Genomic DNA, 24517 nt, shown 5'->3' on the forward strand with positions numbered 1-24517 from the left:
TCTAATCTAAAGGTTTTTTTTTTAGTAGGGGGCCAGGGCTAGAGGTTGTTCCCAGGGCCCTGAATTGCCACCTTAAAAAAAAAATCCTGCATTTGTGACTTTAGAACTGGCCTGATACAGCACTTTATCAGGTAAAGCTTTTCCTCTCATGGAGGTGGGGATTAGGTTTGGGGGAGGCCACTTCATTTCTGTGTATCCGGCTAGGGAAGACGGCGACCATGTAAAGGCAGAACGTAGGGGGGCTGAGAGGAGTGGCTTACCCAAGGCCACCTACTAAGCTCATGGCAGGAGTGGGATTCGAACCAGTGCTGATTTGCAGCTGAATTTAACCACTGTGCTACAGCAGCTCCCAGTATGATGTTGTGTGTATGTGTGTGTTTTAAACATATTCGCCCTGGTGCCATTTTCCCAATTGAAAATGTCCCTTGGGCTTCTGTAAGACCTGATGGCCTAGGCAGACCATCTATGCCTCCCTATTAGGTTTTCTTTATGGGGGGAAGTAGGTTGGGATGGGATTGGCAAGGAGAACATTAAAGCATCTGCTTGGGTGGGGCTACGTCTCAGCGGCAAAATGTCTGCTTTGCATGTGGAAGGTCCTCGTTTCAGTCTGTGGTATCTACCATTACAAAGATTAGGTAGCTGATGATGTGAAAGACCTCCACCTGAGGGCCAAGCTACACATGACGAAAGACACTTGCCTGGCAAGTGGATTGAGTGGAGGGCAAGTGAACAGGGAGAAATACACCTGCTGTTCAAGTGTCATTCGTCATGTGTAGCTTGGCTCTGAGAAGGTGAAGCTACAAGTGACGAATGACACTTGAACGGCAAGTGTATTTCTCCCTGTTCACTTGCCCTCCACTCAATCCACTTGCCGTTCTAGTGTCATTCGTCACTTGTAGCTTGGCCCAGAGAGACCCTGCTGGTCAGAGTAGAAAATACTGACCTTGGTCAACCATTGATCTGTCTCAATACAAGACAACTTCATGTATCTTCTACTTGAAGCGGTCCCTGCAAGAAAGAGTTTTGCTCCTTCATATGCTGTTTGTGAGAACTAGGCAGGCTGCCTAGGGAGTAAAGCAGCTTCAATGGAGCAGAAAGGAAAAAGCCAGAAGGGGACTGGTGTTGTTTCCCCTTCCCCCCTCCCTCCTTGCTTGCCCATCATGAGCCAAAGTCAAATGCCACGTTGTATGTGTTTATGTATAAAGGGTAAGCAAACACTTACTGTTGTGGTTCATTGGGCTGTAAAAGCAAAGCATTTCTGTTGGGCAATGCCATAGCTGGGTTGCGTTTCTTGTCATCTCTGTGCTTTTGGGAACCAGAGAACCCAACATTCCGTTCCCTAGAAATCTGGAAATTTCCGTTGCCCAAGTTTCCCTGAAATGGTTGGGCATCTCTTCCCGCATGACGGGTCTAAGGTGAAACATCAAGGCTGACTTAAGATGTGTGCACGTTTTTCAAATGAGGTTTTAAAACATTGCAATTCATTTCTGGGATCTGCAACTTTTTATAATGCAAGATCCACTCTACATACAAATTCGGAGCAAGGAAACGTGCCAATTGCCTGGAGAAAAATGCCCTTTAATAGAGGATTAAAGGCTGATGTGGGCCATTTTCACACACCCAAAGCCTCCAGAAGATCGTGCAAAACTCATGGCACGATCCCGTTTAATGGCACAATTTCTGCCGTCGTCACGCCATTAAAGGGGATTGTGCCAGGAAATTGCACTAGGAAGATGCTTCATGCCGTGAGGTTCATGCGATCTTCCGGAGGCTTACGGGTGTGTGTGAAAACGGCCGTAGGTAACCTCCATGTCACAAAAAGCTTAAGCTACTCATTTCCCCACATTAAGTCTCTACCAAACAGTCAGGACTCTGAAACCCTAGATATGGGATTATTGACCCACCCTACCTACTGGCCATGGGACACTGTACAAGACTCTCAACAGAGACTTTGAGCAGGCCCCTGTCTCTGACTCTGACCCTCCATCAGACCCTCTTAGAGCGGAACTACAAGTGACAAAAGGCACAGGTTGGACACTTGTCAGCTTCCCTCAAGTTTTGGCGGGAAATGTAGGCAGCTTGGCGGAATGTTGGACAAGTGACAGTTGAAAAGTCCGTTGGACTGCAGTCGGAGAGCCAAGCTGCAAGACCAGGACGCCTACATTTCCCATCAAAACTTGAGGGAAGCTGACAAGTGTCCAACCTGTGCCTTTTGTCACTTGTAGTTCCGCTCTTAGATTCCATTCTCCCCTTTTGCCCCCTCAGCAATCCCCTTCCAGAACTCAGGTAATTTATCTTAAGGCACAGGTTTTGACATATTAGCTGTGTACATGGGCATTGCATTTCTTGCCATCTTTATTTCTGTATGGTATTTTCCAGTAATGGTGGATGTGTTCTATTTTCCTTCTTGTTCTTTGTTAATATCCTCTCTACCTGTTTATGAAGGACTACCCAAGTGGGGGCCACAGTATATACCAGACAGTGATCCTAAACATAAATTTCTCACAGGGAATCTGATACGTACAAGGTTCTTGTGGTCTGAGGGCCAAGCTACAAGTGACACCTGACACAGGTTGGACACTTGTCAGCTTCCCCCAAGTTTTGATGGGAAATGTAGGCATCCTGGTCTTGCAGCTTGGCTCTCCGAGTGCTGTCCAATGGACTTTTTAACTGTCACTTGTCCAACATTCTGCCAAGCTGCCTACATTTCCCACCCAAACTTGAGGGACGCTGATAAGTGTCCAACTAGTGTCAGGCGTCACTTGTAGTTTGGCCCTGACACACACCAAGGGGATGCTCTGAAGGGAAGGGCCCTGTACATGCACCCCATTTAGGTAACTGTTTTTGAAAAGTCAATCTGAAACCTGCAATATTAATTTCTTAAAACTGGCAAATATGTTTTGCAGTTGCACATAACTGTGAAAAAAAACTTTTTAGAAGGATTCGGGTGGGCAGCTTTCGCCCCCCCCTTCCTGTGCCCACCCTATTGGAAATGAAAGCTGTGGGTGTTTGCGCTCAACCTTGCATTTAGACAGATGCATAGACAGAGGGAGGAGGAAAAAAGCCCTCCAGGGACCTTTTCCAAGTGCCACCTGTTTATTTTTACCTCCAAGGCCATCACCTTGTGCTCTGGCCCAGAGTTCCTTGCTCTCTGTTGTTGCCATGGTGCTAGAATTCAGAGCAAAGGGCCTTCCCTGACAGTCGGAAAAGAGGGACGTATCTATTTCGGGGAGTGTGGCCTTTGCCCGCCCAGCTTCTGCCAGAACATGACATAACATATTGCAACCAGAACATGCTTCCAAGCGTACAAAGTCCCATGCCATACATGTCCAAGGTTTCTCAACCTTTTTGTCCCTCAGATGGTTCTGTCCTATGAGACGGGCAAGGTGTAGTTCCACATCTGTGCCAGAAATGGTTACCTCAGCCCCTTTACCATGCCCCATGATCTCATCCTTCTGGCCTACAGCTGACTGGCAACCCCTCTGTTTTTTACCCAGCGCAAGCTGGGTCTGTCTCACACATGCTCACCCATGTATGAGTTTGGGCCAAGCTACACATGACGAATGACATTTGAACAGCAAGTGTATTTCTCCCTGTTCACTTGCCCTCCACTCAGTCCACTTGCCGTTCAAGTGTCATTCGTCATGTGTAGCTTGGCCCCTAGTCTCAGATGTACTTAGGTCTACGCAGTCATTCCGTAAAAAAACAAAACATATAAACCACTGGTGGGCACCTGGGAAGTAGAAACGGGGCTTTCTCAGGGGTGGCACCTTTCTTCTGGAATGTGCTCGAGGCTTATCTGGCGCCTACCTTACTGTCATTTAGGCTCTAGGCTGCAACATTTCTGTTTGTCCAGGCTTTTAATTGAAGTTTCATCCTGCTTTTATGTTGCCTGCTTTTAAGATGAAAGTGGAAGCTGTGTAATGCCTTTTATTGGGACCAACTGAAACAACAGGTGAGGATGTGAGAAGATGTTCCACTAGGCCTCTGATGAGGGGCCAGCTTTAAGACCGCCATGCCCTCCTTCTGCAGCCATCTTGGATTTACAACATGGCAGTGCCTATAGTTTATAATGGTTTTATAGTAGCCTAATTTGATCAGTCGTGCCTGAACCTTTTTTCCATGTCATCTGGATTAAGTGGATTAATATTAAAATATTTTTTTAATTATATTTTTATTGGAATATTGTTGGAAGCCACCCCGAGCCTGTTTGCGGGAAGGGCAGAGTATCAATCAATCAATCAATCAATCAATCAATCAATCAATCAATCAATCAATCAATCAATCAATCAATCAATCAATCAATCAATCAATCAAACAAACAAACAAACAAACAAACAAACAAACAAACAAACAAACAAACAATGTGTGCAAGAACAGGGCCATTTTCAGACGTCTTCAAGTCAAGTCAAGTCAAGTCAAGTCAAATACCTTTAATGGCATAATAAAACCCTAAAAATACAAACAAATCACTGTAAAATTACATTATACACCAAGTGGCTATGCACTTATTCAGAACTTAAACTAATCTTTCATACGTCGTCAAGTCAACGTCTTTAAAATACTCACAGAAGGCTGCCGGCTTCCTCACACTTTTTTTGACGCCATCCATGATGATGGTGCTTTTATGGCTACCTGCCTCTGATTTGTAAACGGATGGCGTCAAAAATCGTGCGAGGAAGCCGGCAGCCTTCCATGTGTCTTGCGCTATTTTAAAAATGTGTGAAAACGTCCCAGGTCTTAACAACATAATTGCCAGAAAAATCTGCTTTCTACTCTTCTATTTTTTTAAAAAAAAAAAATGGTACCATCAAGCCGGATAAAGAGGTGAGCTTGTTGCATCGAGCTTTTTGTCAATTTGGTTAGTACTAATAAGAGGTCTTAAAGATACTTCACTTCTTATTTTTGGATTATGCCTGGACCAATATGGTTTTCTGTCTTAAGGTCTCTATTCCCACCTATCTGATTTTTTTTTAAAAAAATTAGAGTTAGCTTTTATAAACCATGTTTGGAAGGCTTCACATGTATTATCTCCATAATCTTTGAAACAACGCTGCAAAGTAGTTTGTGACTTTGTCCCCATTATAACAACAACAACACAACAACGACAATGACAATGACAATGACAACAGCAACAGCAACAGCAGCAGCAGCAGCAGCAGCAACAATACCAACAACAATAACAATAATAATAACATTTGATTTATATACCACTCTTCAGGATGACTTGACACCCACTCAGAGCGGTTTACAAAGTATGTTATTATTATCCCACAACAAAATACCCTGTGAGGTGTGAGGAGCTGAGAGAGCTCCTAGAAGCTGTGACTGACCCAAAGTCACCCATCTGGCTTTAAGAGGAGGAGTGGGGAATCAAACCCGGCTCTCCAGATTAGAGTCCTGTTGCTCTTAACCACTACACCAAACTGGCTCGGCGCGGAGAGCAATCTAAACTCCCCTCTGTCTGGAGATCAGGGGGCGGGGCCACCAGCCATGTGACCATTTTCACCAAGGGCGATTTAAACTTTGAAAAACTGCCCCCTTGTTCCAGCTAACCCCAAGAGACGTCACTGTGCAGTCCTGAGTTCCACCACTGAGTTCCACCACCGCTTTTCCCAGAAAAAAAAAAGCCCTGAAGCAAGGAATCCCCAGTTCATACTAGGAGCAGCTATTTTGCAACAGCAGATATTGAACAGGGCATTGCTCTGTTACCAAGAGATGCCAACATGTCAAGCAGCAACTCCTTGTCAATGGATCCAACATGGTTTTGCTCCATCATACTGAAAGCCTCCTTGAACTCTTGGATTTGTGATTCGTTAAACATAGCAAGCACATTGGAGGTGGCATGCTGAGGGCACTTCTTGGTGGTCGTTGCTTTGGCTCGCTTTTTGCACCTCTTGTGGGGGGGGGGGGGGTTGGCCTGGCTCAGACAGAAAGCTTCTGGGCCCCTTCGAGATCGACTAAAGATTCCTGCAAAGAGATGAAATTTCAAAAGCTATTGTTTTAAGCACCCTAGGTTGGGAAAGAGCAAGAGTCCAGTAGCTCCAACACTCTCTACATTGGACAAACTGGCCAGTCCCTTCGATAAAGAATTAACAGACATCAGAAACCAAAACATTCAGAAACCAGTGGGGGGACATTTTAACCTTCCAGGACATTCAGTTGCTGACCTAAAAGCAGAGGAATTTCAAAGGGAGATTAGAAAGAGTGACTGCTGAATTGCAATGGATAACGAAGCTCAAGACAAAGCATCCACCTGGACTGAATCAAGACATTGGCTTTCAGTCTCATTACCAATGCTGATTTCTCCACACTCACTACTTCTCTGCATACCCCACCCTATCCAATCATGCCTGCTATTGACATTCACCGGCTATTATCGTTCCGCTTCCGCAACTACTCCACTCTCCAAGATATAAGGACAGACGGACTCACATTTTAGCTGTATCTGAAGAAGTGAGCTGTGGCTCATGAGAGCTCCTACCCTACCACCAATTTTGTTAGTCTTATAGGTGCTATTAGACTCTTTTCTACTGCTCTTTTCTACTGCTACAGATAGATCTAACACAGCTACCCACCTTCATCTAGTTTGGGAAAGAGCGCGATCGGATGGCAGGAGTGGCCAACGAAGAACAGAGTTTACCCAAAGCAAAACTAGGTGTTGTGTTCTGTCAAGATAGTAAAAGGAGAGCAGCTAAAATGACAAGGTCTGAATGTAAACAGCCTGGATCAAACGTGAATGGAGCGTATTTCCCATGGGATTAGGGAAAATGTCCTTTAGTGATGCTGTAACACCGGAAGGGAACCTTATCCGGCTGCTAGTATTTGCTTTCTATCTTCACTATCCCTGAAGGAGTTCATTGAATAGTTGGAGAGCATGCAGGAAAGACTAAGGAGGAAAGACTTAACGAGTTTTACTGGACTTTCATCAAGACCCGCTGGTGAGGTAGATTTTGACACATGGAGGTTGCAAGTAGAACAGCTTCTTGAAGATCCAGAGATATCTCCCAACGGGGGAAAAGAGGAAATTAATAGAAAGTTTGTCTCCTCTGGCCATGAATGAAGCCTTCAATGCAGGCTGGAGTGCCACGACTGACAAATGCCTCTGTTAGGGTTACCAGGGGATCTCCCGCACCCACTCCCCCCCCCCACTTATCTGGCCGGCAGGGGGAAAAGGCAGAGGAACGCGCCTCCTAGGGTGCACTCTAGCACAGTGAGCTCTTGTGCTCTGCGGCAGGCTGATTTCGGCCCATTTGGGGCCTAAATTGGCCTGCTGTGAAGTGCCGGAGCTGTCCAGGGCCCTCACGGCAGTGTTCTCGCACTCCAGGGCTAACTCAAATTGCAAACCTTGAGGGAACCTGAGAATTTTTAGGAAGCATGGCAGACCTTTTTATTTAATAGTAGGTATTCGTTTTAAGACTGATAGGGCTTGCAGTGTGGTTTTATCTGGACGTGCGTCATTTTTTAAATTTTTCCTGCCCCTAAACTGGAACCCGTTATAGACAGGCTCTGGGTTAAAAAATAAATATGTAAACGTTCTCTTTGGCTCACTCCAACATTTGAACGTGAATATTGCATTTCTGGGCATGGATCCTGGAAAAGGGGTGGGGGGGACTGGTGAAGATTAATCAGACCTCCTGATGTCTACTCAGAACTGCTCATCTGTGAATGTTCTCATGACTTTGTTTGCCAAGAATAAACCCTAAACAGATCAAAGGTGACAGTTAGGCTCTGGAAACCAGGGCAAAGGTAAAGGCCCAACCAGGGACAGACCACTCCTTCAGATAAGTAACTATTTGGGTAGGTGATGCTCATGACAAGCAAGGTTGGCATAACTGGGGGAGTGCAAGGTGTACAGTCCTGCACTCCTTGGAGTTAGGATGGAATTAAAAAAAATACATTGCTAGAGATTGTTATGTAGTGGTTAGAAGTTTGGATCAAAGGGGAGAAGGGCTGCCAGTTCTCTGGTAGGGGCTGGGAATTCTTCCCCCCCCCCCCCCGCCAGCACTCACCAAACCAGCAAGGAAAAGGTGTGGGGAATGGGCCTGGAAGTCAAAATACCTCCTGGGCAAGCCTCCAGTGGGCACGCTTCTGGTAGGGCACGATGATGTCAGAGACATTATCATGCCAGCTTGGTGTAGTGGTTAAGAGTGGCAGGACTCTAATCTGGAGAGCAGCGTTTGATTCCTCACTCCTCCACTTGAAGCCAGCTGGGTGACCTTGAGTCGGTCACAGATCTCTCAGAGCTCTCTCAGCCTCACCCACCTCACAGGGTGTTTTGCTGTGGGGATAATAATGACATACTTTGTAAACCACTCTGAGTGGACGTTAAGTTGTCCTGAAGGGCAGTATATAAATCGAATGTTGTTGTTGTTGTTGTTGTTATGCTGGCCGTGAGAATGCTCCCGTGCTTCGCTTGGGGCTGATTTGGGATCGTTCCTGCAGCCAGTGTGGGGGGCATTCCCTCGACCAGCACGATGATGTCACTCATAGAAGTAACGTCACTGCACCCTACCTGGAGTGTGTATGCTCTCTGTGCATGTGCAAAGTTCTTCAAAATGTCCCCCCCTTGCAGGATGGTAATGGAACCTGGCACATGTAAGAGGGGCAAAACAGCAACAAACAAGGAGGGATTCCAATAACGCAAAACAATACCAGATAGTGGGAAACCACAGGATTCCTGTGGTTTTCCACTATCTGGTATTATTTTACATGTAAGAGGGGGGCAGTTCCAAATCCTCACTAGAACTAGATGAGACGCCATCTCAAACCCCGGGATGAGCTTCTATTTTGTAGAAGTGAGAAAAGCAGTTTAAGAGCATCTCAGGGGGCAATTCTGGTCATGACCACTGTAGTGCTGGAGACAGGAGGCCCCCTACCTTCCCGCAGTGCCATTTTTCCAGCCTGAAAGGGCACGGAAGGGTGTATTTGCCAACAAGCTCCTCCTGGTGCTGTTTCAGCTTGGAAAAATTGTGCGGGCTGGAGGCAGGAGCCCCACTTCCCTCCCATCCTCCTCATGCTCCACCCCCAAAGTTCAAGGAAGGCCCCAACTTATAGAGTTGGCTCCCTTAATTGAAAACCATTGGCAGTGCATTGGGACAGCAAGGTGGGAGAGGCCTTATCAGTCATCTAAGCCTGCTGTGGAGAGGTTGCCATGTGGACATGATGGGACATGGCGCTGTCAAGGTCAAGCACCTTGTCATTTTCCCAGCAGCCCTTACCCCTTTAAGGTGAGGAGGCTGACATGCCATTTGGGAGGATGCTAATCTACTTAGCCTTGATTTGTTTCTGAGCTGCCTGGAAGTGTCTTCCTTCCATAATTACCAAACTATCCCATTTCCCCAGGCCATGAGTTCCAAATGCTGTCCTTAGCACAATCTGGTGCTACTGCTAGACTGAGGAACCTCTTCTGCTGCCAATGTATACCAGAATTTGTGGATACCACTCAGAGCCCAACTGTTTGCCTTTCTCAATTCAGGCTTCTCTGGTGTGTTTGCAAAGATCAGCCGGGCAGAGAGGAGGTAGATCAGAGGGAAAAGAAGACTGGAATGCCTGCTCCTACTCTCCCCTTTCTTTAATCCTGGCTTGGCACTTTAAGAATGTTAAAGAGGCTCAGAAACAAGGGGATTAAGGGTTTAGAGACTCCAGACCTGGGCTGTTAGGTTAGTGTGTCAGTGAGTCACTATGACACAGGCACATCCATTTCTCAGGTCTATAACTATGTCCCCAGATCCCCCCTTTTAGCTGTTGAACTCTGACCTTTACCCCCAGCTTCTCTGCATCAGTTTATGCCTTTATACCCTGTGTTTCATTGGCCCTTGGATCCACTGCTCTTCTTCCCAGTTTTGCAATTTATCCTAGTCCTTCGAATCAAGCAAATAGATTTTATACCAGTGTTCAGTTTACCAGTAGTCACTGTCCGGTGACTTTCCTGGAAACAAGTATGAAAACTGAAGCCTTAATGACAGATTCTACATAACCTTTACTTTTTAAACTAGTTTTATGATGTATTTTTATTCTCTTCTGGTTTTGGTTGGTAGACACCTCGCCGAACCTGACTGAGCTGCAAGGCAGGAAATAAATATTTTAAACAATAAATAAAGAAATAATAAAATCAGCCGTGATTTCAAGCAAAAAAGAGCCAATATGCCTCTGAGAGTCACAAATCTCCCATCATGTGTCTGTATCAGTCCTCATGTTGTCCAACAAGAAACATGGGGTTTTGTCACATGGAGCAAGGCCTTAAAGGTTTAAACGACTGAGAGCCGAACTAGACGAGACAAATTACACGAGCCTATGCGAGTGGCCAGATTTGGTTTTCCCCCCTTACTTTTACGTGTCACTTTTACCCTTGATGAACTTGTGTCCATGGCTCTGCTCTGTGCATGTGGCAGCAAAAAAGCAATTTACATTGGCGAGTGTCTGCGGACCATATCATCGTATCGCCATTGCACAGTGGCGATTCTGTTTTGCTTCCGCTTCCCTCTTCCTGCACAGGAAGGCAATAGGGGACAGGGGACTGTTACAGGGGATGGTTTAAGCATGTGCAAACTGGTGGTGCATGATGAGATACCATTCCTGCGTTTTGGAGGAGCACAGAAGAAACCCATGCCAGAACAGACACGAGATCAAGTACAGTCTGACCACGCTGGCGAGTATACAGGAAAGCAATGAAGAGACACGTGTAACTCCATTTGTGAGTCATTCGTGTGTCATTCGTATCATGTCATTCGGCTCTGAGTAAGTTCTAAGGATGTAGCAACAGTGGATACCAGCTAGTTGCCAAGTGTGATGAATTATGAATGATGCAGATGCAAAAATAGGACATAAACTTGAGACGCATCTCGTTTTAAATTGTGAACATCAGCAATTCGAGAATATGGGGAAATTGACTCAAAAGATGATCAGGAATTATTCGTAGGGCAAATTCAGTTTCGAAGCATGTTATCTGTACCGTTCACAGCATCTGTGACTGGAACAGAGGCAGGCGCAGGTACCATTGCAAAGGGTTACAGGTGGGAAAATGGGATGCCAGAACTGCAGGGTGAATTTGGGACACGCTAGCAATGTTGCGCGGTGCTCAGGCCTGAGAAAGCAGAATGGGAAGGAGGGTAGGGCATCAGCAAATCCAACGGAGCCTCTAAGGGTCTCACCACATGAGACAAAATGTACTCGAATTACATGGGTAGTTCAAGTGTATTTTTGTAATTCAAGTGTATTTGAGGGCCAAGCTACAAGTGACGAATGACACTTGAACGGCAAGTGAACAGACTCACGTGTATTGCTCCCTGTTCACTTGCGCTCCACTTGCTCTCCACTTGATCAAGTGGAGCGCAAGTGGACAGGGAAGAATACATGTGAGTCTGTTCACTTGCCGTTCAAGTGTCATTCGTCACTTGTAGCTTGGCTCTCAGTGTAATTCGAGTGTAATTCAAGTGTAATTTGTCTCGTGTGGTTTGACCCTGAGTGGAGGACTATGTCTGAAAGATAAATGAAAATAGAATGCTAGGGCACAATTCCGCTCTGGGCCTGTATGTTCGAAAGAGTGGAATGTCCAGCTTGCAAGGTGAGTACAAGCCCATGCAGGTGTGGGGTGGGGGGAAATGCACCAAAATTGCACCCATTCCCTAATGTGCTGGGGCAATGGTCACATCGTGATCCCCTCATGCACAGCGCGGCCTGAGCCACGGATTGTGCACGAAAAGTCCAAGCTGATGAAAGCTGCCCTTTGCTCTCTGATCTGTACGTTTCCAAGCAGCAGTGGGGCCAGGGCCATGGGAAGGGGGGGACAGGACAGGCTTTGGAGGTGATAATCTGCTTTGGAGCTGCCATGCAACATGGACTTTGAGCCACTTTCCCCTTCACAAGTAGTGGCAGGATTAAAAATACCAAGCAGGCAGGAAAAGCAAAGCAGCCCAGGTGTGCTCAAGCACTAGAAAGAGCTACCCTTTTTGTTTCTGAATAGACCAAGTGTGGTCATTTCTCAGCTGTCATGCCTGACCAAATGTTAGAGGTGAAATTATATGCCCCTCTTTTGTTCCTTTTTTATTTTGTATTTTGTTATTGGTTTTCGCCTTTTCCCATCAAAACTTGAGGGAAGCTGACAAGTGTCCAACCTGGGTCATTCGTCACTTGTAGTTTGGCCCTCAGAAAAACAAATGTCAATCAGAGTAGACAATACTGTCCTTGGTGGGCCCGTGGCCTGATTCAGTATGAAGCACCTTCCTGTGTTCATTTAAACAGTGTGAGAGGTGTGGGAGATAGGACCCCATAGCATCAATGCCGAAAGTACACCACCCTCTGTAACCAGCTGACCAGGTAATAATAGAACCATAAAAACACAGTGCCCACCACTGCATTTCCATCTGTTTTCAGGTTGCTTTTTGCTCCTCCCACTATTCACATTGGGACAATGGAATTGGGAGGGAGTCTTCCATTTCCACTCCCTGCAGGCTGCAGGCTTGACCAACACGCACCTGCAAATTAAATGCTGAGAACAGAAATCCCAATTGGTCTGTTGACTGGACACATGGAGTACATAAGGACTTCATTACACGTTAATCGGCCTCGAGAGAGACAGTGACTTTTCCAAGGGCGCACCGTGAATTCCCAGTGCATGTCTGACCTGTGGCAGCCAACTGTGGGACATGAGGTCTTTGTTATGTGTGAATACACCTGGCTGGATTGTCAGTCACCTAAACCATGTGGACAAAATTAGAAAACAACGCAGTAAAGCGAGCATAAAAATGTTCACAGACATTGCAATGACAGCCCTCTTCATTTTATAAAACTGCCTTCCTGGATGAAAATCCACACAGCAGGACTGCAACCTCGGTCTTTTTTCCTTTCCCTCTCTTTCTTCCCTGTGGCCTTTCCAATTTGGCTCAAAGTACAACCAGCAGAGAGCAGCAGCGAATCCTGGCTTTCTAATGATTGGGTATGATACACGGCTGCTTGTATAGGGATAAAATGGCTATATGCATTTTAAAAAGCATATAAGGTTTATATTATATAGGTAGACAGACAGCCATATAGGGGATACAGACCCTAGCAATAAGGGCCTACACCTTCTATAGCTCTCATGGAGGAGAAAATCTACAGACCAGCAGTGGGCAAGCTTTTTGATATGAGTGCTGGGAAAAATAGTTCACCTGTAAAGATGACGGTGGGCTGGTAGACAAAAGAGGGTGGGGAGAGACCAGGATTGTTCATGGACTGACTGAGAGCCAAGCTACAAGTGACGCCTGACACAGGTGGGACACTTGTCAGCTTCCTTCAAGTTTTGATGGGAAATGTAGGCATCCTGGTCTTGCAGCTTGGCTCTCCGACTGCTGTCCAATGGGCTTTTCAACTGTCACTTGTCCAACATTCCACCAAGCTGCCTACATTTCCCATCAAAACTTGAGGGAAGCTGACAAGTGTCCAACCTGTATCATTCATCACTTGTAGTTTGGCCCTTTCTGGGAGCAAGTTGAACCCCAAGAATGCTGCCAGAGCCTCAGGGGCTCATCTCATACCAAGCTTGGTGTGTGTGTGTGTGGCAATGGCAAACAGAAGCAATCATTTTTGCCTTCTCCAGTATCTTGCTAGTTCCTCAGGGCCCCGCCTCAAGTGCTTAGGTATCCAAGTATTGCATCCTGAGCAAAATGGTCTATGTGACAGGATTGGCAAAGATTGCCTACCCCTTCCATAGAAAAGAGAGAATCTAGCGAAAGTTTGACTTCTTTTCTATATATGTGCTCAAATTTTTGCAAACCGGATATGTCAACATACCTATCTTGGGTCCTAAAGAATAAGTGGTGAACAGTTGTCTTTCTAGCTGGGGGGGGGGGGGGGTTAACAAGCATACCTTGGTCCCTTTTGTATGACAACCCCATTTCTGGTGGCATTTACCCCCTCAGAAAGCTTTAAGCAACATGTGGGCTTTAAACACAAGTTGGTTGCTATCACCGTTTCCTCTTTTAGGAGCACAGAAAAGAATGTAGGTGTGTACTTGAGACACACACAGTCAGTACACAGTACACAGTACACAGTAGTGATTTCTGTGTTGCGTTGAGATCTGAGGGCCAAGCTACACATGACGAATGACACTTGAGCAGAAAGTGTATTTCTCCCTGTTCACTTGCCCTCCACTCAATCCACTTGCCGTTCAAGTGTAATTCGTCATGTGTAGCTTGGCCCTGAGAGGCACAGGTTTTTAATCTCCTCTCTACCATAGAAGCTCAATTGGAGACTTTTGGCCGGTCACTCTCTCAGAGGGCCAAGCTACACATGACGAATGACACTTGAACGGCAAGTGGATTGAGTGGAGGGCAAGTGAACAGGGAGAAATACACTTGCCATTCAAGTGTCATTCGTCATGTGTAGCTTGGCCCTTAGCCTAACCTACCTCAACAGGTAAAATAAAGGAGCACAGAAAAAGTATGTCGCTCAAAACTCCTGACTGGAAGAACAGGATAAAATATATTAAATAAATACTCATTTTTTTCAGAGAGTTGCAGGCCTTTTGAAAGAGGCATTTGTACTCATGAATGATGTGAGTACAATGTGGTACAGTGGCTGCAGTGCCAGAATAAACTCAGCCAGGCCGTTTCCACACGCTCTTAAAAGGATGGTCCACTCACTGAACGCTGGCGGCTTTTCTCACTCCACACGTCTCCAATTTCAAAGCGGAAGCAGGCTGTTTGGCTTCCGTTTTTTCAATGCCTTTTTTGAACACAGTTTCCCGCACTTTCCTGTGCCCCTGAAAAGATGCTGAAAAAAATGGAAGCCAAACAGCCTGCTTCCAGTTTGAAATCAGAGATGTGTGGAGTGAGTGAGAAAAGCCGCCAGCTTTCGGTGAGTGGACCATCCTTTTAAGAGCGTGTGGAAACGGCCCCAAGTTCAGATACCTACTTTTCCATGGAAGTTTGCTGGATAACCTTGGCCAGTGGCTCTCTCTCTCAGCCTAACCTACCTCACAGGGTTGTGAGGTAAAATAGAGTAGGGGAGAATATTGTAAGCAGCTTTGAGTGTCCGTTGGAGAGAAAAGCAGGGTATACATTTATATTTGTATGATTTTTCTCATTCCACCTTGGTTTTGCAGGCTTTTATATTGTGGCAAAAGCTTGCAAGAGGTAAGAGAGGGAGAAAAGAAAAGAGTGTGTATATTAAGAGCAGTCAAGTCTCATGTAAACTATTCTCCTAAAGCAAGGTCCGGATCCAATAGAACCTTAAAGACCAACGGACCAAAGAGAGTTGGTCTTTAAGGTGCCATTGCCGCCCAACATGGGTACCCACGTGAAGCATTCTCTCAAAAGTTATTGAGAGTAGGGGTGAAAGTAAGCAGGTATGAGTCAGTTTTGAAGTGCCCCCTCCCATCTTCTGCTTCAAGGATCCTGGGACATACAGAACTGGAGACAAAAATGAGTTACTTTCCCCCTGACTGAGGGCCAAGCTACAAGTGATGAATGACACTTGAACGGCAAGTGGATCGAGTGGAGGGCAAGTGAACAGGGAGGAATACACTTGCCGTTCAAGTGTCATTCATCACTTGTAGTTTGGCCCTGAGTGCTGGAGCTGCTAGTCAATGGCTCGAGTGAGGAATTTTCCACATGGGGCGGGGGACAAGGATTTTCATCAGGGCTACCACAGAGTACAGCCAGGAAATACTAGCTGTAGTAGCTGTTGCAACAGCAGCCACCAGATCAGGAAGCTTGGGAAGTTGACTAGAGAATATTGAATATTTTAGGCTAGCAGATGATCTTGGATCATAAATTATATAACTCCAGTTTTAACAAAGAGGATGAAGGAAGACATTTTGGTTGCCTTCTCTGTATTCCTTTCTGAAAGTTTGATACAAATAGAATCTCTCACCAGGCTTTTCTCCATTAACCATTCCCCAACTTTGATGCAATGTTTGGAATCTTTAAGAATCTCAAAGACCAACTAGATACTACAGACCAACCCGACTACCCGTTTGAAACTATCTTCAAGAATCTTGTAAACCATTTTGGTCACTACCAGTGGGACAGCTGAGTAAAAATGTTTTAAGTCCGGAAATGAAATATCGTCAGTCTTTGCCTTAAACCTCTGGCTGCGTCCTGCGTTCTTTTGGGAGTGAGAACGTCTCCTGCACTTTGGGCCAAGCTACAAGTTACGAATGGCACTTGAACGGCAAGTGGATTAAGTGGAGGGCAAGTGAACAGGGAGAAATACACTAGCCATTCAAGTGTCATTTGTCACTTGTAGCTTCGCCCTTTGCCTACGGGCCAAGCTACACATGACGAATGACACTTGAACGGCAAGTGTATTCCTCCCTGTTCACTTGCCCTCCACTCAATCCACTTGCCGTTCAAGTGTCATTCGTCATGTGTAGCTTGGCCCTCAGTCTCCTGTTTAATTTTGCTTCGATGAAAACAGCATGACCTCTTCTAACGCCTACTTTTCATACTTTAGAAACACACACCTCCACCGTTTTACGGATGAACCTTATTCCTCAAAGAACACTGGCTTTTTTGAAAACACATTTTTATTGGTGATATCCTTCAAAAATATAATAATATAGATACATAAACATAAGTGCAATGAGCACACACACACACAGGCAAAACAAAAGGCAAAAAGATATCAATGAACTCTTTGGTGTCAGCTCCACCAACTGGATGTCTGCGTGTGCCTCCTTGGTCACCCAGTTTTTCTGCATGACTCAAGTATAGCTTCCTCTAAGTAAACATTCCCCAAAGACAGACTGGAACACTGTAAAAGCCAGAGTAACAACACTATGCACCACTGTGATTTGCCTTTAAGGTTAAGTACCCACAATTCTGTTCCCTGGTACCCCACTGGCCGGGCTCTTCAAGTGCATCAAAACCAAACATTAGAATTAAATTAATTTAGACAGGCACGGAATGCACTTGCTTTTTGCTGACTTCCTCCCCGTCCCAACCTTATCCCCAAACTGATGCCAGGTCTACTGCCAGATCTGCAAAGGGTACAGATGAACATATAGGACAGGGCGGTTGCACAGTACAGCAAGATTATTAGACAGTCACCTCCAGCGGATGATCTGAATACAAATAGAATCCTAAGCAGCAACTCAGCTTAGAGCTATTTGAGGTCTTTATTGTGAACATGCTGGAAAACGGCAAGATGTCCAGCTTCCTGCGGCCTGCTTTGTTCCACATAAACCACAGTTTGCTCTCTGAAAAGAGTCTGTACCTTGCTCCTAACTAGATATGGGCATGAACCGAAATACGAACTAAAATTAAGCTCGAACCAGGCCGGTTCATGGTTTGCGAACCACGGTTCAGCAGATTCCATTTCTGACGAACCGACATGAACTTTAGGCTGGTTCGTTTGATTCGTTTTTTGGTTCATGATTGCAGACAGCCTGGTGCCAATCAATCAGTTTCCTAGGCAACAGGGGATGGACTTCCTGCAGATCTTCTGCTGACCCGGAAGTGACCTTCTGCTGGCCCGGAAGTGATGATTTTCTGACACGGATGTGAAGTTTTCATGAACCAAACAATCTGGTTCACGAACCAGGGGCAGGTTCATGAAAGTTCGTGGTTCATGAAATTTGACGAACCACGAACCGCATGGTTTGGTTTTTTTCCAGTTCGTGCCCATCTCTACTCCTAACCTGGATTGAAGCACCATGACGGACAAGTCCTTGTTTTCCCCTCCACCCCTTTCAGCTTTCCAGGTACTTAGAATGCTATCCTTAGCTGCATCCACAAGCATCAACCACCATGTCAGGGATTTCTTTCTTGTGGAGGTTGAAATTGGGGTCAACGTAGAGCAGAGAAAGGGCTCGTCGCTGTGTGGGGACACAGCATGAGCGGCCAGCAGTCCGGATATTGTTGGCTTTGACTAAGTTGAAGACGGTGGTGTGGAAGGAGGCTGCCATACCGGGTGCACCAGCCAGATGTATGGGGCACTCCCCCATGCAATAGTTTATCTGATAGCCCTCTGGTTTGATGACCCAGTCGTTCCAGCCAATATCTCGGAAGCTGACGTAATAGTCTTTTCGGCAGCACACATTGGAGTTCTGGTCACAGTTCAGGCTGCGCTTGGCGACCCGGTGACCAGGCTCCCGTATCTTGGCTTTAACTGCCAGGAAGGGCTGGTGAGAACTGCTGCTGTAAGTCAACAGGTTTGTGATGCTGGGATGGTGGCAACCTTTGCACTGCAAGTCCAGGAGTAGGGTCTTCTCCTCACGCTCAAAGAAGCTCTGCATGGCAGACGTGAGGGAGAAGGTGTGCCACCCCTTGGTCTGCAGCTGCTGCTCTGCTAGCTGGTGGTTTCCTTGGTAAACTTGTAATGTAATGTTTTGGTGGCTCTTGAGGTACAGCCATAGCTGGGCCTGGTGGATCCGCATGTCTTGGCCTTTTGTGTGGGAGAATTGGAACTGCAGTTTCCCAGAGGGCTCTGTAGAAGAGAAGACAACAGTCAAGAGATGAAGTTTGTAGCAGCGTTCCTCCTAGCCTGCCCGACAACCACCACTGAAGCTGAATCAGAATCTTTCCCTCAACCAGTAGAAAAGAGCAAGAGTCCAGTAGCATCTATAAGATTAACAAAATTTGTGGTAGGATATGAGCTTTTGTGAGCCACAGCTCACTTCTTCAGATACAGCTAGAATGTGAGTGCATCTATCCTTATATCTTGGTGAGTGGAGTGAATTGCAAGTAATAATGAAGCTCAAGACTATGCATCCACCTGGACTGAATCGAGATCTAGGCTTTCGGTCTCGTTACCAATGCTGATTTCTCCACATAAACCACCTCTCTACATACCCCACCCAATCCAATCATGCCTGCTATTGTTATTCACTGGCTTTTGTCATTTACCTGCCTTTGTCATTTGGCATCTAATACTCCACTCGCCAAGATATGACAGATGGACTCACATTCTACCTGTATCTGAAGAAGTGAGCTGTGACTTACGAAAGCTCTGACCCTACCACAAATGTTGTTAGTCTTTATAGGTGCTACTGGACTCTTGGTCTTTTCTGCTGCTACAGATGTACTAACACGACTACCCATCTTGATCTGTTTCCATCAACCAGATGCCCATGTTTCCATCAACCAGATGCTTCATGTTTATTTTCTGTATTTGGATTATGAACCACGATGACCCTGTGAGATAGATTAGGATGAGAGAGAAGGGTTTGTCTGAAGGTCTGAAGGAGTTGAACGGGTAACTGCTCAGGAACCTTAAAGGCCCCAAATAAAGGAGGAGGTCAGAGAGATGAGAAGCTGTGTGAATGAATGCAGTTAGTGGAACAAATTCAAAAGTGTGGGGTATTCCTAGAGCCACCACTGTTTTTTTTTTAAAGGGAGAGGGAATGACAAGTGAGATATTCAGCAAGCAAGGTTTTCTTCATTACCATTGGGGAGAGATTCTCTTGATAATTTCTGCCCATCGCTCAGCTGTTAAAAGCACAGAGCTTCTGTCCGTATGGAGACAAATCCATCGGCCTTGTGCCTTTCACTAGATGCTCCTAGTCAGCCCCACTCAAAATGTAACTTAAGCAAAGAAGACAGGAGAGGACCAAACACACAAGGTGGAGATAGGCACTCATTTTAAAGAGGGCTAAAGATGATAGGGCCGAGGCAATGTTTTTACTGTGTAAAGACGGCCAATCTGTGCGTGTCTTTGTGTCCCCCTTCTAGCTGCCCCAATCCAGTTGATCAGCCATGTGGTGGGAATCCTATGCTCGGATCACGTAGGGGTCCAATTTGGGTTGAGGCTTAAGCATGAGGAGAGAGGGGGGATTATGTCTTCTCACTATGCCATTTTTTTGTGATCAGTAACAACCTCAGACTGTTGCTGTTTGCCCCATTGGGGAAATGTGCAGCTCATGAGTACATGTGTATACACTCATGTGTATACCCAATGGGGCATGTAGCAACTCCCTGGGCTGTTTCCGGTGGAGAAGGGCCAAGCTACACATGACGAATGACACTTGAACAGCAAGTGTATTTCTCCCTGTTCACTTGCCCTCCACTCAATCCACTTGCCGTTCAAGTGTCATTCGTCATGTGTAGCTTGGCCCGAAGATAGCACAGTGGAGAAAGATTAATCCCCCCCTTCTCTCTAGGCGCCGCAACCCTGATATGTGTGAGAGCCAAGCTACAAGTGACGAATGACACTTGCCTGGCAAATGAACAGACTTATGTGTATTCCTCCCTGTTCACTTGCGCTCCACTTGCACTCCACAGGAAGGAATACACATGAGTCTGTTCACTTGCCAGGCAAGTGTCATTCGTCACTTGTAGCTTGGCTCTTAGGGCCAAGCTACAAGTGACGAATGACACTTGCCTGGCAAGTGGATTGAGTGGAGGGCAAGTGAACAGGGAGAAATACACTTGCTGTTCAAGTGCCATTCGTCACTTGTAGCTTGGCCCTGAGTCTGGGAATTAAGTTCTGAGCATGAAACTCCCACATATGTCTGGTTGACAGGACTGGCTCAACCACGTGGGGGCCACAAGAACTTTGTATGGTGTGAATTGGCTCCCATGTATTTTGCTCTGCTGCCATATGCAAGCAGCTGACTGAGGGCCAAGCTACAAGTGAAGAATGACACTTGAACGGCAAGTGTGTTTCTCCCTGTTCACTTGCCCTCCACTCAATCCACTTGCCGTTCAAGTGCCATTCGTCACTTGTAGCTTGGCCCTCAGCCCCAATAACTTACTTCCTTGTCGGAGGAAGGTATCGTCTCTCTGTCCCTCCTCTACAACCTGTGCCCACAGTCCTGTGCTTATCACACTACACGTGCCCACCGTATTCTCATTTTTATTGTCTTTTATTCTATTCTTTTACTCTTCAGAGCTGATTCCGTATCGAAAAAAATTGATTGATTGATCGATCGATCGATCGATCGATCGATATCTCTGCTGCCATCTCCCCAAATGCTGCAAACTCTGTGAATGGAAACAATGCGCACATCCATCACAGGCAAAAATGCCTCTACCACTTACTCTCCACGGGACACAGACGCTGTTTCCAGCTAGAGAGATTTCAGAGGAGCTTGGATTTGCTGAGAAATCTGAACCGCCAAAAAGTTGTAGCGGCATAAGTTTTCATCGTAAGCCAGAGGCCACTGCATAAGTGAGCTCTGACTCCATAAAATCCTGTCCCACAATAAATGTGTTGTCTTTAAGATGCCATAAGGATCCTTATTATTCTGGCTACAACAGACTGCCCTGGAATTTGAGTATTTTATTTCTTTCTTTTACATCATTTACACACTGCCTGTCTTCCCAATAGGGATGCAGAGAAACTTCCATCATTCTCCTCCCCCCCATTTTGTCCTCACAACAACCCTGTGAGGTTGGCTCAGAGTGTGTGACTGGCTCTGAGTGGTTAGGCTCAGAGTGTGTGACTGGCCCAAGTTCGCCCTGTGAGCTTTTGTGGCAGAGCGGGGCATCAAACCTGGGCTGCCCAGATCTTAGGGCCAAGCTACACATGACGAATGACACTTGAACGGCAAGTGTATTTCTCCCTGTTCACTTGCCCTCCACTCAATCCACTTGCCGTTCAAGTGTCATTCGTCATGTGTAGCTTGGCCCTTAGTCTGCTACTTTAGTCCCTATATCGCATGGACTCTCGTTAACATTTTTAACGATTATTGTAAGCTGCCTTGAACCACACGGAAAGGTGGAGTCTAAACATTTTAATTACAAAAAACCTATCCCCAGCATGCACACAGCACACTTCTCCCCTTGCCATCTGATCTTTTTTCCCCCACGGCATCAGATTCTACCCAGGCTGCGCTTGCACAGGTAAGAAATTGCACTATTTGGAATCATTTTATTTATTTGGCACATTTTCATCCTGGCCCTTCGGCGAAGAGCTTGTAACAACCCTGTGGGATAGGTGAGGCTGAACGAAAAAGTCACTGGCCCAGGATCATCCAGTAAATTTCACAGCAAGCAGGGATTTAAACTCATGTATCCTTGGCTGCAAGCCAGCAGACTAATCATTGCACGACACTCCAAATGTGGAGAGCTGGCACGTGCCTTTTGCTCCCTACACCGGACTACCCAAGCACCCAAAGGCTGCAAAGACTTACCTGTTTCTGCAAAACTGATGACCTCATACTTCTGCTCATCGGACTCGGCGTTGTCCCAGAGGGGAGTCCGTCCATCTGCCCAGCTTTTGCCCATGTGCAGCCGCCGCAGGGCATTGGCTACAGCCACACGTGGTACGGGGTGGGTGATGTTGGGCCTCTCGCTCAGATGCAACTTTTCCAGGATCTGCTGTTTGGCCACTTCGATTAGGAAGGCTTTCTCAGCGCTTGGCTCCAGAGAGGGCATCCCACAGGAAGGGCACGCAGGCCGCCCCTCTGTCCAGGCCAAAGAGGCCCATAGCAAGGTCAGAGTGGCCAGAGGAGTCCAAGAACTTGGGGGGCTGTAGGGAGGAGCCATGAAGAACCCACTGGTTGCAGGTACTGAGATGTAGGATGGGTGGCTTGTCGTCACGATGGTGCCTGGAGCTCACAAGTGACGTCTGGGCTTCGTGCAGGACATTTGCATCTTAGTCTGGAAGCTTTCAATCTCCCCTGGATTCAGGAGGATGAAATTTGCCTTCTGTGGCTCTCTCTGCTCCTTGAGGTCAGGTCTGGCTGCAGAGGTCAGGTGGCCAAGGCAGCTCTCTCCTGCTCAAGAGATCTCTCCTGGTGGAGTGGCTGCTCCTGAGTGCCATCCAGCCAGGTTTCCCCAGTATTTGTCATTTAGCCAGCCTGGCCCTGCCCTTTGTGCTGCAGGGATTGGCTGGCTTGCCTGTAATGCTCCGAGGGAGGGTTCTTCCTCCAGCTGAGAAGGGAGGTGGGGATTAGCAGGGGGGGGATTACAAGCTTAACAGGTGTCAGGGAAAGGGAGCACTGCTGGCCAGGATGCAAAAAGGGTGAGGAATGCAGGGTGTGTGTGTGTTTCTCTATAAACAGCCAGATCCCAACAAAGAGAGGGGCAGGGGCAATGGCAAAATGTGGGGTGGAGGGTCAAAGGAGGAGGGCAGCCATTTGACTTAGGGCCAAGCTACAAGTGACGAATGACACTTGAACAGCAAGTGTATTTCTCCCTGTTCACTTGCACTCCACTCAATCCACTTGCTGTTCAAGTGTCATTCATCACTTGTAGCTTGGCCCTGAGTCTGTTCACTTGCCAGGCAAGTGTCATTCGTCACGTGTAGCTTGGCCCTGAGAGTATCCCACAAAATCTTACGCAGATGCATCCTGAGAGCTCAGGATTATAAGACAGGGAGGTCCAGACAGTGAGAAAGAAACTTTTAAAAATAAAGACAGAGTATGAACATTGGACCCGGAGATGGCCTCCAGCCAATCGGGAACTTAGGGCTCTTGTAGAAGCGGGACACTCTTCCTTCCAGCATTGTCTCAGAAGGGCTGTTTCACACATTACACCATTAGAAGCCTAAGTTTCACACCAAACATATACTCGACAAGGACATGTAGCTAGTCCCAGTTCTCGAAGTTGCACTGATATGACATGTATGTTTGCAAATCCCCACAACAACCCTGTGAAGTAGGGTGTGCGAGTGGCCCAAAGCCACCCACCAATCTTCTGTGGCAGAGTGGGGATTCAAACTTGAGTTTCTCAGATCCTAGTCTGACATGTGAAGAGAGTTTCAAGTGGGTTGCCATGTTGGTCAGTAGTAGAAGAGCAAGATTCAAGAGCAAAGATGCTCCTTAAAGAACAATGAGATTTCCAGGGTACGAGCTTTCGAGAATCAGAGCTGGTATCTGATGAAGGGAGCATTGGCTCATGAAAGCTCATACCCTGGAAATCTAGTTGGTCCTTAAGGTGCTACTGAACCCAAATCTTGCTAGTATGACACAATAACCATTATACCACGCTCTAAAATATCATCAATGGACACCCTTAAAAGTGTACCAGTTAGTATATAATGGGAATTATCACAACCAGCCTGGAACTGTATTGAAGGAAATAAGCAGGGCAGAAAAACTCAACAGCTGTGTTCAGACGTAGCTTTAATGACAGCCCAAGAAGTCTTCTAGCTCAGGCGCCTGGTTCCCTCTCTCCTCATCTCATGCACAGCACGGAGATCGACGATTTCCGCATTCCCCAGAAACGCAAACGTTGTGATGTCTGAACCAGACAAGATGACAATCTGTGTGTCTGTTTACAAACCAGGTTGAGAATATGGGTCAGTTGGAAAGAGAAGAAACCACCGTTTGTTGTTTCTTACTAATGCATGAATGAGTTTGTGGGAAATACAAAAGTCCTCCGTTGCTCCCCCACATGCACAAGCGGAAAGGGATATGCAAACTTGAGGGCTTCCAAAGCTCTCTGCCGTAACGACAGGCCGTATTGTTTTGTGGAGGCAGAGTGGATGCCCGTGTTTTGGCATCTCTAAGAAAGTGGGTAGAGGAGCCAGAGAATCCGCCTGCACTCTTAGAGACACTCGGTGCCAGCCGAACTCTACCACCTTTAGAAATATGAAAATCCAGATTATTTTTTTAAAAAAATCGACAGCTTGTGGCACTTGTTTATTG

The 24517-nt window shown here is 46.5% G+C and overlaps 1 protein-coding gene across 1 annotated transcript; it reads right to left on the reverse strand.

Annotated features, from left to right (window-relative positions):
• Window positions 1-17336: 17336 nt before the first annotated feature.
• Window positions 17337-22699, reverse strand: LOC129345936 (inhibin beta E chain-like). The gene is made up of 2 exons (XM_055003174.1): window positions 22058-22699; window positions 17337-18411 (listed from the first exon to the last, which is right to left on the reverse strand). The coding sequence occupies exons 1-2, from the start codon at window positions 22410-22412 to the stop codon at window positions 17705-17707; spliced, it is 1062 nt and encodes a 353-aa protein (XP_054859149.1). The 5' UTR covers window positions 22413-22699; the 3' UTR covers window positions 17337-17704.
• Window positions 22700-24517: the final 1818 nt, after the last annotated feature.

Source organism: Eublepharis macularius, chromosome 19 (genome assembly GCF_028583425.1).
Source record: "Eublepharis macularius isolate TG4126 chromosome 19, MPM_Emac_v1.0, whole genome shotgun sequence".
Classification (NCBI taxonomy): domain Eukaryota; kingdom Metazoa; phylum Chordata; class Lepidosauria; order Squamata; family Eublepharidae; genus Eublepharis; species Eublepharis macularius.